At 36.3% G+C, this 17671-nt stretch overlaps 1 protein-coding gene across 4 annotated transcripts in view; it reads left to right on the top strand.

Annotated features, from left to right (window-relative positions):
- The window catches only part of DOCK7 (dedicator of cytokinesis 7), a 191425-nt gene that overhangs the window by 169217 nt on the left and 4537 nt on the right, over positions 1 to 17671 (top strand). For 2 of the 4 annotated variants that reach the window (XM_018044971.1, XM_018044990.1), the window contains 6 exons: positions 4198 to 4323; positions 6139 to 6228; positions 6345 to 6581; positions 6947 to 7090; positions 7781 to 7887; positions 17182 to 17349. In XM_018044971.1, the coding sequence (XP_017900460.1) occupies positions 4198 to 4323; positions 6139 to 6228; positions 6345 to 6581; positions 6947 to 7090; positions 7781 to 7887; positions 17182 to 17349 (872 nt within the window). Of the gene's footprint in view, positions 1 to 4188; positions 4324 to 6138; positions 6229 to 6344; positions 6582 to 6946; positions 7091 to 7780; positions 7888 to 17181; positions 17350 to 17671 lie in introns of all 4 variants that reach the window. The other 2 variants (XM_018044997.1, XM_018044981.1) reach the window with 1 other exon arrangement.

Here is a 17671-nt window from a genome sequence, read left to right as displayed (position 1 = left end):
TTATTTTTTCCTGGACTGGGACATACAAAGGTTAAAATTGAACATCTGATAAGAAATGTGATAGGATATATCTTAGAAGAATATATCTGGTAGGTTTATGAAAATCATCAACCTGATTTTCATACTGGAGTGTGCGGAAAGGAGATGCAAACATGTAATTACGACTTCAGTAGAGACAGTGCTGTAATATAGAGGAAGGCAAAACTTAGGGAGGAAGGTACCCAGTAAATCTCAGTTACTCACGGAAATTCTCAAAACTCTCAAGGAAAACTTCAGAGAAGTGAAAAACGGTTCAGGGATCATACGTATGTCCTAGTATTTGTACATGAGTATATAGAATACAGGGATTAAATAGTGTAATTAAGAGCTTGGACTCAGGTGTCAAATATGCTAGGATTTAACTCTGAGTGCCACTGTTGGCTAGCAGTGTGACCTTGGGCAAATTACTTTTCCTCATTTATAAAAAGAGGTGAAAATAATGATATCTGAGAGTTGTGATAAGAATGGGCATAACCCATGTAAAGTGGATAACCATATTTCATGTGAAGTGAAAGTGAAAGTCACTCAATTGTGTCCAGCTGTTTGCGACCCCATGAACTATACAGTTCATGGAATTCTCCAGGCCTGAATACTGGAGTGGGTAGCCGTTCCCTTCTCCAGGAGATCTTCTCAACCCAGGGATCGAACCCAGGTCTCTTACATTACAGGCGGATTCTTTACCAGCTGACCAGGGAAGCCCTAGCACATAGTAAATACTTTAAAAATGTTGGAGATTATTATTTTTATTGTTATTGTCATCATCATTACTATCACTATAATTAGTTGAAATCTTAACACAGTTTAGCTGTGAAATCTAAGAGGTGTTAGGTTCCTAGGTCAAACTCTATGACTAAATAAACTGATAAAAGTGTGTGTTCTTTAAGGGGAATAGATCTAATAGAAGAGGAAGAGATTACGCCTGTGGGAAACACTGGTCTGCCTATCTGAAAAATCAGTTAACTTGAGAGAAATGTAGTGGAGAACTATAGGTGAAGATGAAAGTAGTTTTGGAAGTGATGTCAGCGCGGAAATATACAGTAGCCCAACTGAATGTTTCCTGCTAAGTAAAGACAACAAAACTAGAAGAAACTTATTTGTCATAAGAGATTTCAACCACTGGAGACATGGATAGATGAGTAGATGGATTTCCTTGTTGGGAATGTAGTTTCATTATACACAGGATGGTGGAATCAATAAGTACTGCTGAGGAAGAATAATTGGAGTATGGGAATGATGGGAAATTCAGAACGAATTCGTGACATTAAAAGAAGATACTGCTAGAAAAATATAGGCTAGATTGTAGGAAAATGTATTTTTTTTTTAATTCAGAAGAAAAATGGGTATCATCCGGTAGTCCAAACCTCTGAAGAGGAAGAAAGATAAAGTGATATCTTTCTTGAAGATAAAGCCATATGACTAAACTTCTATGAACATGTTAGAGTCAATGGTTTTACATTAGGAAGCTCTTTGTAGGTTGAAAATAAATCTACTTACTCTACTGCACACACTCGTTTTCAGTCCTGGTAACTCCTCTCTGATCTTGTTTCCTCTGATCTTCTCCCTGCTGCATGTTTCTGCCTTACCACTCTAGCCTGTTCTTCAAACGCAGGAGGGGGGCTCCTGTCCTTTGCGCTGGCTCTTTCCTCTGCCTGGAATGCACCTCCCCTGGAGAGCCACATGAATAACTCTTCCACCTCCTTCACATCTTTGTTCACATGTCACCTCTTGGTGAGACCTGCCCTGACCACTCTGTTTTGTTTGCAGATTTATCACCAGTGTCTAAACAGTTTGTTGACACATAGTAAACCTTCAATAAATATGTGAATGGATGCATGGTTCCCTCATATACGTTGGTTAATGACTTCTACCTTCATTTTTATTCTTCTTCTGTTCCTGCCACTCACCTCCTCCTCTCTGCCCTCCTTCCTTCCCCTTCACTTCCCCTAGAATGTGCTGCCACATCCGCTTAGCCATTCTTCTAGGTTGTAGAATCCTGTCTGTGTGTCACCTCTTTTGTGACCTGGCTCCAACAGGATTTGTCTTTCCTTACTCAGGACACTTTTTATTAGAGCTTATGACCTTTTGTATTGTAATTATTTGAATACATTTTTTTACTCTCTTGAGGAGCCAAGTCTTAACTTATTTTTATTTTCCTATTCCTGAGGATGAGTTTGAGTAAACTCCGGGAGTTGGTGATGGACAGGGAGGCCTGGCGTGCTGCAGTCCATGGGGTCGCAATGAGTCGGACATGACTGAGCAACTGAACTGAACTGAGGATGAACAGTGGCTAACACGTTATAAGCACTCAATATTTTTTTTTCCTTGAACTGAATGTCAGTATGAGAAAGTGAATAAAAAGTTTAAAATGGCTGCTCAGGAACTAGTTCAGTTTTAAGCTGCATTAATTGAATTTAAGTCCACATCCTGGGAGGCAGTGAGCCCACTGATCTCTACACTGATCAGATCAGTGTATGTTGTGTCTGTTTCTGGGATACCACACTTTACAAGGTGCCATCAAAAGATTAATAATAAAGTGAAGACAGCATATGACGGTCATTGAGGACTGGAAAGTTTAAGGGAAACAAGTTCTAATAGCAGTTTTCAAATATTTAAAAGGTCATAATACTGAAGATTTGGAATAGAAATCTTAAACTGGAAAGCTCTGAGAGGAGTACAGCCAGGATAACAATATTTTAATATTTGTGCTTCCAAAGAGTAAATAAGTATATTCATGTATGGTATTTTTTTGGAAAAAACAATCACAAATTGTTAATTTTCTCAAATGCCTTTTTTATTTTCCAGGCAGTGGGGCCTTCTTTTCTTGATTATATTAAATATTGCTCCATTGGCTTGTTGATGGTTTTAACAGAATTTTGATTGAATATATTTAACCTATCTAGAGAAATTTCATTTGCTATAGATGTCAGTTAATCTTGTCTGTTAAAGTTTGAAATAATTGAAACAAAATTTTTTTTATTAGAAGCCTCCTTTAACTCTAGAGACATTTTTCTTTAAAACTATATTTCTTCTGGACAAATTGTGGAGATATTTTTAGTCAACTGTGTTTTGTTTTGTTTTTATTATCAGAAGGCTGGTAAATTGAGTATCATAATTTTCCATTTTGCTTTATTATCTGTTTCATTTGTAACTTATTTTATATACCCCTTTGCCTTTGCAGTAAGAAGTAAATAAAGGAAAAATAAGTATGAAACTTACTAGGGTTAAAGAGAATTGAGGTATATAAACAGTCGTGTGTGGCTGTGTAAAAGGCACTACCACAAAATCCTTTGAACCATCTTTGTATCTAACATGTAAGAATAACACAAAAAGCTTCCAAGTATTTTATCTTTATCAAGAGAATTTGTTTTCAAATCTTCTGTGTAAGAGTTAAGATGACCTTAGCATACTTTGTACTTGGGATGAATGTGTGTGGTTAATGTATGCAGTGGGTGGTTTGGGTACTTTAGAAAAACCAACTCTTCTCAAATTTTTTTTCTTCTTTCATTTATGCATTTTTTTCCTTCCTAACTCCATTTCTAGTTACTCTTTAACATTATAGTATTTTTTATTAGCAGAGGATTACTAATTGTAAATGTTTTGCTTCAGTGCTTCAGGATGGTCTTGACATTTACTGATCATCCACTCTGTGCCAGATGCTACACTTGGCTTCTAACTTTTATGATCTCATTTAAAATATGAAAAGAGATATGATATAAAGGCTAATAATGGTAACTAAATATGTTAGTGTTGTCTTTAAAGTTAACTTTATGCTCTAATTTTAGGATAATTAAAACACAGTTTATTTTATACCAAGCAACTTTTCTTGCAATAAAGAAAATAAGTTAATTTATCTCAATTGTATGAACTTAGAAAAACATAGACTTATATGGGATGTCACTTGGTACAGTCCCTGAAAAACATATTCCATATGTAATTCGGTAAAAGCCCTAATTGCACAATGTTATTTGTTAGAAATAATGAAGAAAAGATTATTTTGTTTTTACTTTCATTTGAGAAATAATAAAATATTGTAGTTTTGAATTAAAACTTTTGACATTGTTTTGAGAATTTTATACTCGTAGCAATCTAAGCAGAATGTGTGCGACAGAAAGTCTTTGTATTAAAGTTTCTCTGTTTTCCTACACCTAGGATGGTAAGCGGATGTTTGGCACCTATTTTCGTGTCGGTTTTTATGGAACTAAGTTTGGGGATTTGGATGAACAAGAATTTGTTTACAAGGAACCTGCAATAACCAAACTCGCAGAGATATCTCACAGATTGGAGGTGAATACTGTGGTGGTTCAAAATGTCATCCTTAATTTGTATTTTCTATGATGAATAGACATTTCAGATCCAGATCTAATCCTTTAATAAGCCAGATCCTGCCAAATAATCTACTCCTTTAGGGTATAAGGATTTTTGATAGGTACAATAATATTCTCTTGAATTTTTAAAATCTTTGACAGCAACAGTAAAATATTATTATTAACTTGATCTTTTGAGGGTCTATTTTCACACGTATTTTAGAAATCCTGTATCTTTCAGAATTACCGTGATTTGTGGAGAAATGTATATAGTATTATCCACATTTTGTAGAAAAAGTTATAAGGAATTAATAATCATGGAATTAGAACTAGAACCCCAAGATATTTCTGACCCAAGTGCATTCTCTTTTTGGCTTAACTGGTTCCCAGTGAAGTAATCTTTAGAACTTAAAAGCTTGAAATTATGCTTTAAAAACACTTCTTAGAATCCTTAACCTTTATACAGCTACTTAATTTTCAAAATAAATGATAACTTTAATGTTTATGAAACTAACCTGTCTTTTCTGCTATAGTTGTTCTTTCCAATCTTTCTCTGTCCTTGTTACTCCAAGTGTGGTCCATGGACAGAATCTGCATTGACATTACCTGGGAGTTTTGTTTGAAATGCAGAATCTCAGACTCCACTTCAGACCTTCCAAATTAAAATCTGTATTTTAACAAATCCCCAGGTGATTTGTCTGGACAGAAGAGTTTAGGCTGGTTTTTATTCTCAGCTGATGTTAATTTCTTCAGCATTCTGTTCTTATTGGTGACTTCACAGGGCTCAACTTCCACAAACTGGTTTTAGCTGTGACTTCTTGTTTTTTCAAAAGCCTATTAAGTCTCGGGAAATTTTGAGACAGTATTTTTCAAACTTACTGAGTCATAAAAGTTATCTTTGAGGTAGGAGTGACTGTTCTCCTTTGAGGATTCAGACTTAATTTTTCCTTTTGAATAGCTCCATGTTTTGCCCATCTGCCACTCAGGGTCATATGGAAAAGTCACTACATTCTTGACCCAGGGTTACCTTTTCAAAATCTGAACTTACACAGAGCTTCAACAAGTTAATGTTTTTATTTGGAAATTCTGGAACATTACATTAATCATTCAGAAAAATGAATGCTTGCTCATTGACTCATGTCTGTAAGAAGTCAGGTTACATCAAACTCTGAAGTTGCTCAGTCGTGTCCGACTCTTTGCGACCCCATGGACTGTAGCCTATCAGGCTCCTCAGTTCATGGAATTTTCCAGGCAAGAGTACTGGAGTGGGTTGCCATTTCCTTCTCCATGGGATCTTCCCGACCCAGGGATCAAATCCAGGTCTCCCACATTGCGGGCAGACACTTTACCGTCTGAGCCACCAGAGAAGTCCAATATCCTATACACATCAAATATAACGAATTTCTTTTGTCTCTTCTTTCTGTTCCCTTTTTGATTTTCTTGAGGATCTCTTGTGGAATCCTATATTTTCATTGGTGAAAATTATTATTTTTTTTTTTTGAAAATTATTTTTTTAAATTTTGTGTTAATTTAAAGTGAGTAAATGGGAATAATATCAAATAAATATGGAGTGAGACCCTGTTAATTTGATAGACTAAGTATAAATTCTATAAATGTAAATAATTATTATTTTGTAATCATTGACACCATTTTATAAGAACTTCCTAAATGTCTTCATTTTGTTCAGAAGTTTCCCTCAGAGGCCTTCTCTGTTTTCTACTGTTTTCTACTATTTCTCTGTTTTCTACTACTTTCTGTTAACTTCATGTGAAAGATTTCTTTTTCTTTATTTTAGGGATTTTATGGAGAAAGATTTGGAGAGGATGTAGTTGAAGTCATCAAAGATTCTAATCCTGTGGACAAGTGTAAATTAGATCCTAACAAGGTATGATTGATAGACTGTGATGCCCCATAGATACATCTTTGAGATTCTGATTTTGTTGGAGGAAGACTAAATAATAATTTAACAGTGAATAAATGAATGACTTTTTCATTTCTCAGGCCTATATTCAGATTACCTACGTGGAACCATACTTTGACACATATGAGATGAAGGACAGAATCACATATTTTGACAAAAATTATAATCTTCGTCGTTTCATGTACTGTACACCCTTCACTTTAGATGGTCGTGCCCATGGGGAACTTCATGAGCAATTCAAACGGAAGACCATTCTGACTACTTCTCATGCCTTTCCTTACATTAAGACAAGAGTCAACGTCACCCACAAAGAGGAGGTAAGACTCCAAAGAGGGAAATAGAAGTAGTGGAACAAATACACTGAAGCCATGTGAGAACAACGTGGATATAGCATTGTGTATGGTAACATACTAGAACTTCTTGACTCTTTTTTTTTTTTTTTTCTTGACTCTTTTTTTAAGTCATTAACTTTCAGCTTCTTTTCTAAGTCCCTCATTCACCCTTAGCTTATGCTTTAAAAGGTTGATTTTTTTTTTTCATTTAATGATCCAAAGTTTCAGGATATGTTATTAGGTAATACTTTATAGTTGCCACTTTTTTCTTATTTTAATTGATTGTGTATAAAGCTCACTAAATATTTTTCAATCAGTCCACTGGCCTAATTAGATGTTATTTCACCCAGATCATCTTAACACCAATTGAAGTTGCTATTGAAGACATGCAGAAAAAAACTCAGGAGTTGGCATTTGCAACACATCAAGATCCAGCAGACCCCAAAATGCTTCAGATGGTTCTCCAGGGGTCTGTAGGCACAACAGTGAATCAGGTGGGAGTGTCTGCTAATACTGTGTGATTTTAGTTATAAATGGAATTTGGAATGATTACAGTATTATATTTTCCAGAAATCACAAATGTGTTACATCAAGTGAAAATATGTTAGAAGTAGTTGCACAGACACTGAAAATATAAGAGGTTAAACTAAAATAAAGATTTTAAGGCCTTTACCTCCTAAAAGTGTATGTGATTTGGAGTTTTTACTTCCAAATGATATAACTTACTCACAAAAGATTACCTTTAATTCCAAATATCCTGCTAATATTCTGAATGCTTGGGGGAAACTGTTTTCGCAAAATAAAGTATCTAATAATCAGTGGACTGACAGCTGATTGTCCGTAGCCTGATAACTGTTATATCTAAGGCAAAGAATATAAAAAATACAAGGCAAAAGGCATTAACAAATACAATAGTTAGTGCTTTGTCTCCTACTCATTTTCTTTGAAATATGTAATAATAAGTTAATTGCTGTGGGCAAAACTGTAGATTTGGCATCAGGGAAAACTATAAACATATTGTCAGAATTGGTCTCTGAAAAGTTTTAATATAGGTATAGTCATATATATATTAAGCTTAAATGCAGCCCATCTTGGTGCTAAGAAAAATGGATTTGGTAAATTCTATTTCTGTGAATATTTAAAAAACAAAAACATACTTTTTGTTTTATTTTCTTATTTTACAGGGGCCTTTGGAAGTTGCCCAGGTTTTCCTATCTGAAATACCTAGTGACCCAAAGCTCTTCAGACATCATAATAAACTGCGACTTTGCTTCAAAGATTTTACTAAAAGGTATTCAAAGTTTTCTACATAAAGATACTCAAATTGAGAACATCTAACCCACAGTTTGATATGAGTCTTAAGGGATTATTGAAAGGAGAAACTATAGAAAAATGGTTCACAATGAGACATAGTCTGAGTATAACTTACTACTCCATATGTATTTTATATATATATACACACACACACATACACACACACACATATATATATATATATATATCCCTGCCCCCCAATTCTCTATGTAATGCCATGTTTTAAATTTTGAAAATGAGAGAAACCGCGACTCAGGAAATCTTTAACTTGAAACTGTTATTAGTTTGACATTTAACTAGTTAACTTTGAAAGCTGTTATTTATTTTGAACATTTCAATGTGAGAGTTTCTGTCTCTCTTCCCTCAGAAAACATACAAGCAGCAATCTTAGAAGCAAAAAATTTCTCTTCAGATCTTATCCTTATATGTCTCTTTTCCAGGCCACTTAATCTTTATGATCCTCTGTTTTTAATGTATGAAGTAAGGATATAATATCTACCTCACACAGGGAGATTGTGCCCATTAGATGAAATAATACTTGGATGAATTGGGGCCTCCCAAAACACCCCCAGATGGGATGTTTACTAGGAGGGCTCAGTGGACAGCATATAGTCATATACGTGGCTATGGTTTGTTAACAGTGAAAGAGTAGAAAGTAAAATTAGCAAAGGGAAGGGGCATTGGGTGAAGTCTGGAGGAAACCAGGCATAGGCTTCCATGGGTCCTCTCCGAGGTTGGTCACATAGAGATGCTGATTGTTCAGCAAAAATCATGGCAGCATGTGGGAAATCATGTCCACCTGGGAGCTCAGTAGAGACTGAGGTGCCAACCAGACTTTTTGTTGAGGGCTAGTCCAAAATCACTGCAGATGGTGATTGCAGCCATGAAATTAAAAGATGCTTATTCCTTGGAAGGAAAGTTACGACCAACCTAGATAGCATATTCAAAAGCAGAGACATTAATTTGCCAACAAAGGTCCGTCTAGGCAAGGCTACGGTTTTTCCAGTGGTCATGTATGGATGTGAGAGTTGGACTGTGAAGAAAGCTGAGTGCCCAAGAATTGATGCTTTTGAACTGTGGTGTTGGAGAAGACTCTTGAGAGTCCCTTGGACTGCAGGGAGATCCAACCAGTCCATCGTAAAGGAGATCAGTCCTGGGTGTTCATTGGAAGGACTGATGCTGAAGCTGAAACTCCAGTACTTTGGCCACCTCATGGGAAGAGTTGACTCATTGGAAAAGACCCTGATGCTGGGAGGGATTGGGGGCAGGAGGAGAAGGGGACGACAGAGGATGAGACGGCTGGATGGCATCACCGACTCAATAGACATGAGTTTGGGTAAACTCCAGGATTTGGTGATGGACAGGGAGGCCTGGCATGCTGCAATTCATGGGGTCGCAAAGAGTCAGACACGACTGAGCGACTGAACTGAACTGAACTGAGTCATGTAGGTACCTTCTCCCTGACAGTTACCAAAATACCAGACTCCCAAAAGGAAAGCTGGTATTTAACAGAAACTATAGTGTTTTTATAAGATGTTGAGGCAGAGTGAGCCACTCTTTCTGCATATGATAGGAACCCTTCCAAATCCAGATTCCCAGACTGTAACCCAGGGCCAGCCTTACAAACAGGCCTTCTTAGGAGAGCAACCTCAGGCCTGCCGTTACCTCTTTTCTTCACAAATAACATTTGGTACATAATAAATAGGTGTTCAGTAACTGCAAAATTTTGAAACAGTAGGGAAAAAGAATCAACAGCTTGATACTGATTGCTGCTTCACTCACACTATGAGCACAAAAGAGGGAATGATCATTTTACATGGTGATGTCAGGGAATATTTCACATAGGAATTAACATCATAAACAGAAGTACAGAGTACAAAGTATTAAATGTTGCTGTTGTATCTAACTCTTCGCGACCCCATGGACTGTAGCCTGATGGGCTCCTCTGTCCATGCAGTTGTCCAGGCAAGAATACTGGAGTGGATTGCCATGCCCTTCTCCTAACATCATATATGGACCTTGAAAATTAGAGATACCAAGGAAGCATTTCATGCAAAGATGGGCACAATAAAGGACAGAAACAGTATGGACCTAACAGAAGCAGAAATATTAAGAAGACGTGGCAAAATGCACAGAAGAACAATACAAAAAAAGATCTCAATGACTGGGATAACCACAATGGTGTGATCACTCACCTAGAACCAGACATCTTGGAGTGTGAAGTCAAGTGGGTCTTAGGAAGCATCACTATGAACAAAGCTAGAGGAGGTGATGGAATTCCACTTGAGCTATTTTGAATCCTGAAAGATGACACTGTGAAAGTGCTGCACTCAATATGCCAGCAAATTTGGAAAATTCAGAGTGCCCACAAGACTGGGAAAGGTCAGTTTTCATTCCAATCTCACAGAAGGGCAATGCCAAAAAATGTTCAAACTACCATACCATTGTCTTTTTTTAGCATGGTGGTAAGGTAATGCTCAAAATCCTCCAAGCTAGGCTTCAACAGTACATGAACCAAGAACTTCCAGATGTTCAGGCTGGATTTAGAAAAGGCAGAGAAACCAGAGATCAAATTGCCAACATCTGTTGGATCATAGAAAAAGCAAGAGATTCCAGAAAAACATCTACTTCTGCTTCATTGACTACATTGAAGCCTTTGACTGTGAGGATCACAAACTGTAGAAAATTCTTAAAGAGATGGGAATACTAGGCTGCCTTACCTGCCTCCTAAGAAACCTGTATGCAGGTCAAGACAACAGTTAGAACTGAACATGGAACAACAGGCTGGTTCCAAATTGGGAAAGGAGTATGTCAAAGCTGTGTATAGTCACTATTCTTATTTAACTTTTATGCAGAGTTCAGTTCAGTTCAGTTGCTCAGTCATGTCCGACTCTTTGCGACCCCATGAATCACAGCACGCCAGGCCTCCCTGTCCATCACAAACTCCCGGAGTTCACTCAGATTCACGTCCATTGAGTCCGTGATGCCATCCAGCCATCTTATCCTCTGTTGTCCCCTTCTCCTCCTGCCCCCAATCCCTCCCAGCATCAGAGTCTTTTCCAATGAGTCAACTCTTCGCATGAGGTGGCCAAAGTACTGGAGTTTCAGCTTTAGCATCATTCCTTCCAAAGAAATCCCAGGGTTGATCTCCTTCAGAATGGACTGGTTGGATCTCCTTGCAGTCCAAGGGACTCTCAAGAGTCTTCTCCAACACCACAGTTCAAAAGCATCAATTCTTGGGCGCTCAGCCTTCTTCACAGTCCAACTCTCACATCCATACATGACCACTGGAAAAACCATAGCCTTGACTAGATGAACCTTACTTGGCAAAGTAATGTCTCTGCTTTTGAATATGCCAACTAGGTTGGTCATGCTGGGCTGGATGAATCACAGTCTGGAATCAAGATTGCTGAGAGAAATATCAATAACCTCAGATATGCAGATGACACCACCCTTATGGCAGGAAGTGAAGAGGAACTAAAGAGCCTCTTGATGACAGTGAAAGAGGAGAGTGAAAAAGCTGACTTAAAACTCAACATTCAAAACACAAAGATCATGGTATCCATTCCCATCACTTCATGGCAAATGGGTGGGGAAACAATGAAAATAGTGACATACTTGATTTTCTTGGGCTCCAAAATCACTGTAGATGATGACTGCAGCCATGAAATTAAAAGATGCTTGCTCCTTGGAAGAATATGACCAACCTAGACAGCCTATTAAGAAGCAGAGACATTACTTTGCCAATAAACGTCCATATAGTCAAAGCTGTGGTTTTTCCAGTAGTCATGTATGGATGTGGGAGTTGGACCATAAAGAAGGCTGAGTGCCAAAAAATTGATGCCTTTGAATGGTGGTATTGGGGAAGACTCTGGAGAGTCCCTTAGACTGCAAGGAGATCAAACCAGTCCACCGTAAAGGACATCAACCCTGATTATTCATTGGAAGGACTGACACTGAAGATTCCATAGTTTGACCACTTAATGCAAAGAACCAACTCATTGGAAAAGACCCTGATGCTGGGAAGGATAGAAGGCAGGAGGAGATGGGGGCGGCAGAGGATGAGATGGTTGGATGGCATCACCAACTCAATGGACATGAGTTTGAGCAAGCTCCGGGAGATGGTGAAGGAGAGGGAAGCCTGGCGTGCTGTAGTCCATGGGGTCGCAAAGAGTCAGACACAACTGAGCAACTGAACAGCAAAAACAATGGACCTTGAAAAATGAATATTAGTTTTTCAGTCAGAAAAGAGGGGAGGGATATACTAAAAAACAAAAAACTCAGCATGAGCGAAGTTTAGAATCTGTTCTGAGAAAGATGCATAGTGAAGCTGGAACTGTAGAGTCTCTGAAGACAAATAGTCAAACACTGGTGGAAATAGACTAAGTACCATTAAGTAGATGACTTGTTAACTAACAAAGCAGCATCAGAACCATAGTCAGAAGCCAGTCTTTGATTTCCTATTCTGGTTTCTCTTATCATATTATGAACTGTGGTTTCTCTTATCAAATCATTCACTGAAAGGGTTTATTTGGTTAGCAGTAATTTCACATTACAGCACCTTTGTCATCAGGAAAGTATGAGGAATGCTAGTCTCTCAAGACAGTATTTTATTCTCACTGCAATAGCTGTCATTAATTGTTATCAGCTTCTCCTGCATAAACATGGTAAACATCTTTTTAAAAACTTCAGATAGCTTCATTGGAAGTCTGGGGTTTTATGATCTGATTATTGAGCTAGATGACCTTATGGGTTTGGTTATAGAAAACATGGTTCCTAATGTATGTTGAAGATGAACGACCAGAGTAAAGAAAGCAAGCTTCTTTTTGACTGACTTCTGTTGTGACTGACATATACACACTGTTACATATAAAATATCTTCCCTTGTAGCTTAGTCGGTAAAGAATCTGCCTGCAGTGCAGGAGACCTGGGTTTGATCCCCGTGTCGGGAAGATCCCCTGGAGAAGGAAATGTCAACCCACTCCCGTATTCTTGCCTGGGGAATCCCATGGACAGAGGAGCCTGGCAGGCTACAGGCCGTGGGGTCGCAAGAGTCAGACACAACTTAGTGACTAAACTACCACCACCACCAAGGACCTAATGTATAGCACAGAAACTCAGTATTCAGTACTCTGTAATGACCTATATGGGAAGAGAATCTAAAAGAGTGGATATATGTATATGTACAACTGATTCACTTTGCTGTATACCTGAAACTAACACAACATTGTAAATCAAGTATACTCTGACAAAAATTTTTAAAACATTGATTTTATTATTTGGGATGTTTCAAATACGAACCAAAAAAACCCTACTGTGATTGTGAGCTGGATGATCTTGGAACAATACATACTTCTTTAGGTCATAGACACTAATAATGCTTATTTTCTTTCTATTTTGGGGGGGATTTTTTACTATTACTACAATTCTAAAACAGATGTCCTCTTCTTTGTGTTTATTTACGATAAGGTAATGAATTCCTATAGTTTGCAGGTCTCCTTAAGGGTTAATATAAAGAAGGTTTTCTCTTTAAAATTACAAAAAGGCAGAAAGCCAAACTACATGGTTTATACCTTACAAGTCATAGCGAATACTCTTTTTTATTTTTGTGTGTATATATTTTGTATTAATATGCATATTTGTTCTACCACAACTGTTATATATATAATCTTAAATTCTTATTTTTTCAATTAAGCTTAAAACTATTATTCTAATAGTTGTATTATCAAATATCTGAATATAAGTTGAATTTAAGTGTGGTATAGTAATGAAGTGTATTTTTTTTTCTTTTGCCAAATTAAAGTATTAAGCTCAAGATTACTGAGCCAAAGTACATGAGCATTTTTGTTGGCTCCTAATATGTAATCTGTTCCAAAAAGTTCTAAGTAGCAACAATGCCAAGAATGCAAATGAACTGCTAGTTGCAGTACACCTTACTTTATGTAATGCTATTTAAATACGGTGTCTCTTGTTAACCAATTTAAATGGTACTTCAGTTTGCATTATTTTATTCCTAAAAACAATAAACATTTTTTTGTGTAGTTACTCTTTACATACTCTTAGGTATATAAGCCCTAGAAATATCTCTTGTACATCCAGAAGTAGTTAAAGAAATAGTTGACTAGTATTCTTTATAGCTAAAAAATGACAACAGAACATAAAACCAGGAGACAACCAAGATATCCATCAACAGAAGAGTAAATAAATCACGGCATATCCATAGGTTCAACTTCAACCAGATAATACCACATCTTTTTCCAAAGTGCGTAAGCCAGATTTAAATTCTCACCACTAATGTTTGGGAGAGTTCCTACTGTAGTGTAACCTCCCCAGTATTTGATATTATCTGACAACCTAATTTTTGCCAATCTAGTGGATATGAAATAATATGTAATTATAGTTTAACTTTGCTTTTCTTTGATTACCAGTGAGGTTGAATGTCTTGTCATGTGTTTATTAGCTATTTCTCTTTCCTCTCTGTAATGTTCAAAGTTCTGTTTCTTATTTGCCATTTTCCTATTGAGTTCTTTTCCTTACTGATTTCTAAGGGTATTTACATACTGGAAAAGTAATCCTTTATCATTTGTATCACAGACATCTTTTCTGAACTTGGGGCTTAGCACTTTTTTTTTTTTAATAAACAGAAGTTGTTAAATTTAATATTGCAAAATAATTCAATCTTTCTTGTTAGGACTGTTGCTTTTTGTGTCTTAAGAAATTTTTTACCCAAGGTCAGAGTATGTTGACTTCCTAAACATCTATATAATAGTATCTCTCAAATTGAGTATAGCCCAAACAAAAGGGGAAGAAGGCAAAAAAGGCCTTTTTACTTTTAAAAACAATTCTTTCCATTGATTTTTGCATATGATTCAAGGTGGGGGCCAGTTTGATTTTTGCCCCTACTGATAACTGAATATGATGTGAGATAGCAGTCAGATTTCTGTTCCCATGTGGTTGTGCAGTTGACCTGGCACCACTTATTTCAAAGATTACCCTTTCTCCACTGCTTTGCACTGTTAATACATCAAGTGATCACTTTGTGTGCATCAGTTTCTAGGATTTTTTTCTTCCATTGTTTTATTTATCTCTTTGACTAATATGCTGTCTTAATTACTGCAGCTTTATTATAAACTTTTATATATGAGAGACCAACTCCTCTCACATTTTATTCAAGGAAAGAGAATTAACTCTTCCGGTCTATGAATATGGTATATTTCTCCATTTACTTATATCCTCTAAATGTTTTTCTAAAATTTTTCTGTAGACACTTTATCTTTTCACTTATTCTTTGGTACTTGATATTTTTATACTTTTGTTAATGGTATTTTTTAAAATTACATTTTGGGGGACGTCCCTGGAGGCCCAGTAGTAAAGAATCTGCCTTGCAAAGCAGGGGCTATGGGTTTGATCCCTGGTCTGGGAAAATTCCAGTTGCTGCCGGGCAACCTAGCCCATGTGCCACAATTAAGACCCAACACAGCCAAATAAATATATTTTTTAAAATTTATTTTCTATTTGCTCGCATACAGAAATACAATTTATTTTTACATGCTTTACATGACAATATTGCCAAATTCACTTGTTAATTCTAATAATTTATATGTAGAATCTTTTTCTTACTGTACTGTTTAGGATCTCTAATAAACTATGCTGATTAGGAATAATGATAGAGGGCATCATTTTCTTATTTCTGATCTAAAAGAAATTTTTTCATCATTAAGTATAATATTTTCTTCATGTATTTTGTAGATATTTTTAATTAGATGAAATAAGTTCCCACTAGTTTGTAGTTATGCTACAACTTTGTCATGACAGTATTTTAAAATTTTATCAAGTGGGTTGTGTGTAGGGAGTAGGGATGTAATATAGTATTAGGACAGTTATTATTTTGTTTGGGAGTTTTGCAACTGTTTTCATGGATGGGATTGAATTACAAGTTGTTTCTTATAGCCCCCATTAAGTTTTGATATCCCAACCTTGAAAAGTAAGTTTGAAACTCTTCTCAGGAATAGTTCTTTATTCCTCCTATACTCTAGAATAGTTTTTTATATATTCAGAATTGTCATGCTACAGTGGGATTATCTATCCTTAGACTGTTAAGTAGAATTTGCCTGTTTGTGTTTTCTCTGTGGGTAAATTTGTGATTTGACTGATTTGATGTATTTAATGGTTTTTGGATTATTCATATTTTTACTTGAGTGTTTTGGTAAATCTAGAAAAATAGAATTTCATATTTACTTACATTAAATTGTACCTAATATCCTCTGTGCCTTTATAAACTTCTGCTATATTTGATGTCTCATTTTTCATTTCTAGAAGAGGATACCTGGCCTTCTCTCATTTATTCTTGCCAGAGTTTAGTCTATTCTTTTAGATTTTTCAAACAACCAACTTCTGCATTTTTTAAAATATAGAGTTATCATACTTTAAAATTTTATTTTCTTCCTTAGAGTTTATTCTTTTCAAATTGCTGGTTAGCTCTTCAGTTTTAGCCTTCTTTCCTTAGTATAAGCATTTAAGGCTATACATTTTCCTCTAAGTATCACTTTAGCTTCATTCTACAAACATTGATATGTATACTTTTTAAAACATACTTTTTCCATTTATCTGTTGGAGTCCAGATAGTTTTTCTTAAATATCTGAATTGAATAAGCAATCTCAGTCTATTCAATTTTTGTTTGTTTCATTAATAAGTCATGGCCTACTCTTTTGTGACCCCATGGACTATATAGCATGCCTGGCTCCTGTGTACCTTGGATTTCACAGTCAAGAATATTGTAGTGAGTTGCCATTTCCTTCTCCAGGGAATCTTCCCAACCTAGGTGTTGAACTCACATCTCCTGCATTGGCAGGCGGACTCTTTACCACTGAACCACCAAGGAAGCCCATCTATTAATTTAAGAAACTTCTATTTGAGTACAGGCAAACCACTGTGCCAGATGCCACTGAATAAATGAGTATGGTTATATACCTCAAAGAACTTATAGTCTAGTGGTGATATGTGTGGGGGGGAAAGGGGGTATCAGATTTAATATTAAAAAATACATAATTTTCAACTGTGAAAATTGGAAGTGGAAGTTAGATTTTAAAGAAACTCTGTTGAGCCTCGCTTCCCTACCTTAAACCTAATTGCAGGAGAGGATGTTTAACATACAACAGAAAAACTGACTGCCCTCATCATGGTGGCTACATATATATATATAATATATATAGCAGTAAGCCTTCTAACTATGTCAAAAGAAATCTTTTGATGACACACTGTTTCCCCTAGGTGTGAAGATGCCTTAAGGAAAAATAAGAGCTTAATTGGGCCAGATCAAAAGGAGTATCAAAGGGAACTGGAGAGAAATTATCATCGCCTTAAAGAGGCCCTACAGCCTCTGATAAACCGAAAGATCCCTCAGTTATACAAGGCAGTATTACCTGTTACCTGCCATAGGTATGCATGTTTTTTTCTATTATTTGGTATCTTCAGAAAAATGAAATCCACTTGAATTATTTAATAGCGAATTTGTTTACCTTGTATTAAATGGCTTCAAATATGATGTCTTCTGAAACCTAACAAGTTTTGTAAGCCTTCTATCAGCTATACCTAAAGCAGCCTACCAGATAAAAAGTCTGTGATAAAGAGAATAATAAAGTCAAGTTCTCATACTAACCAGGACACCACACGTTTTATCTCCTAAAGCTGTTTCTTTTAATGTCCTTTCAAAGTTTCTGGTATTTCTGTTGAGAGAATTTGCTAGAATATGCTGAAGCCA

Source organism: Capra hircus, chromosome 3 (assembly GCF_001704415.2).
Source record: "Capra hircus breed San Clemente chromosome 3, ASM170441v1, whole genome shotgun sequence".
Classification (NCBI taxonomy): domain Eukaryota; kingdom Metazoa; phylum Chordata; class Mammalia; order Artiodactyla; family Bovidae; genus Capra; species Capra hircus.
This window is presented reverse-complemented; position numbering and strand designations above follow the sequence as displayed.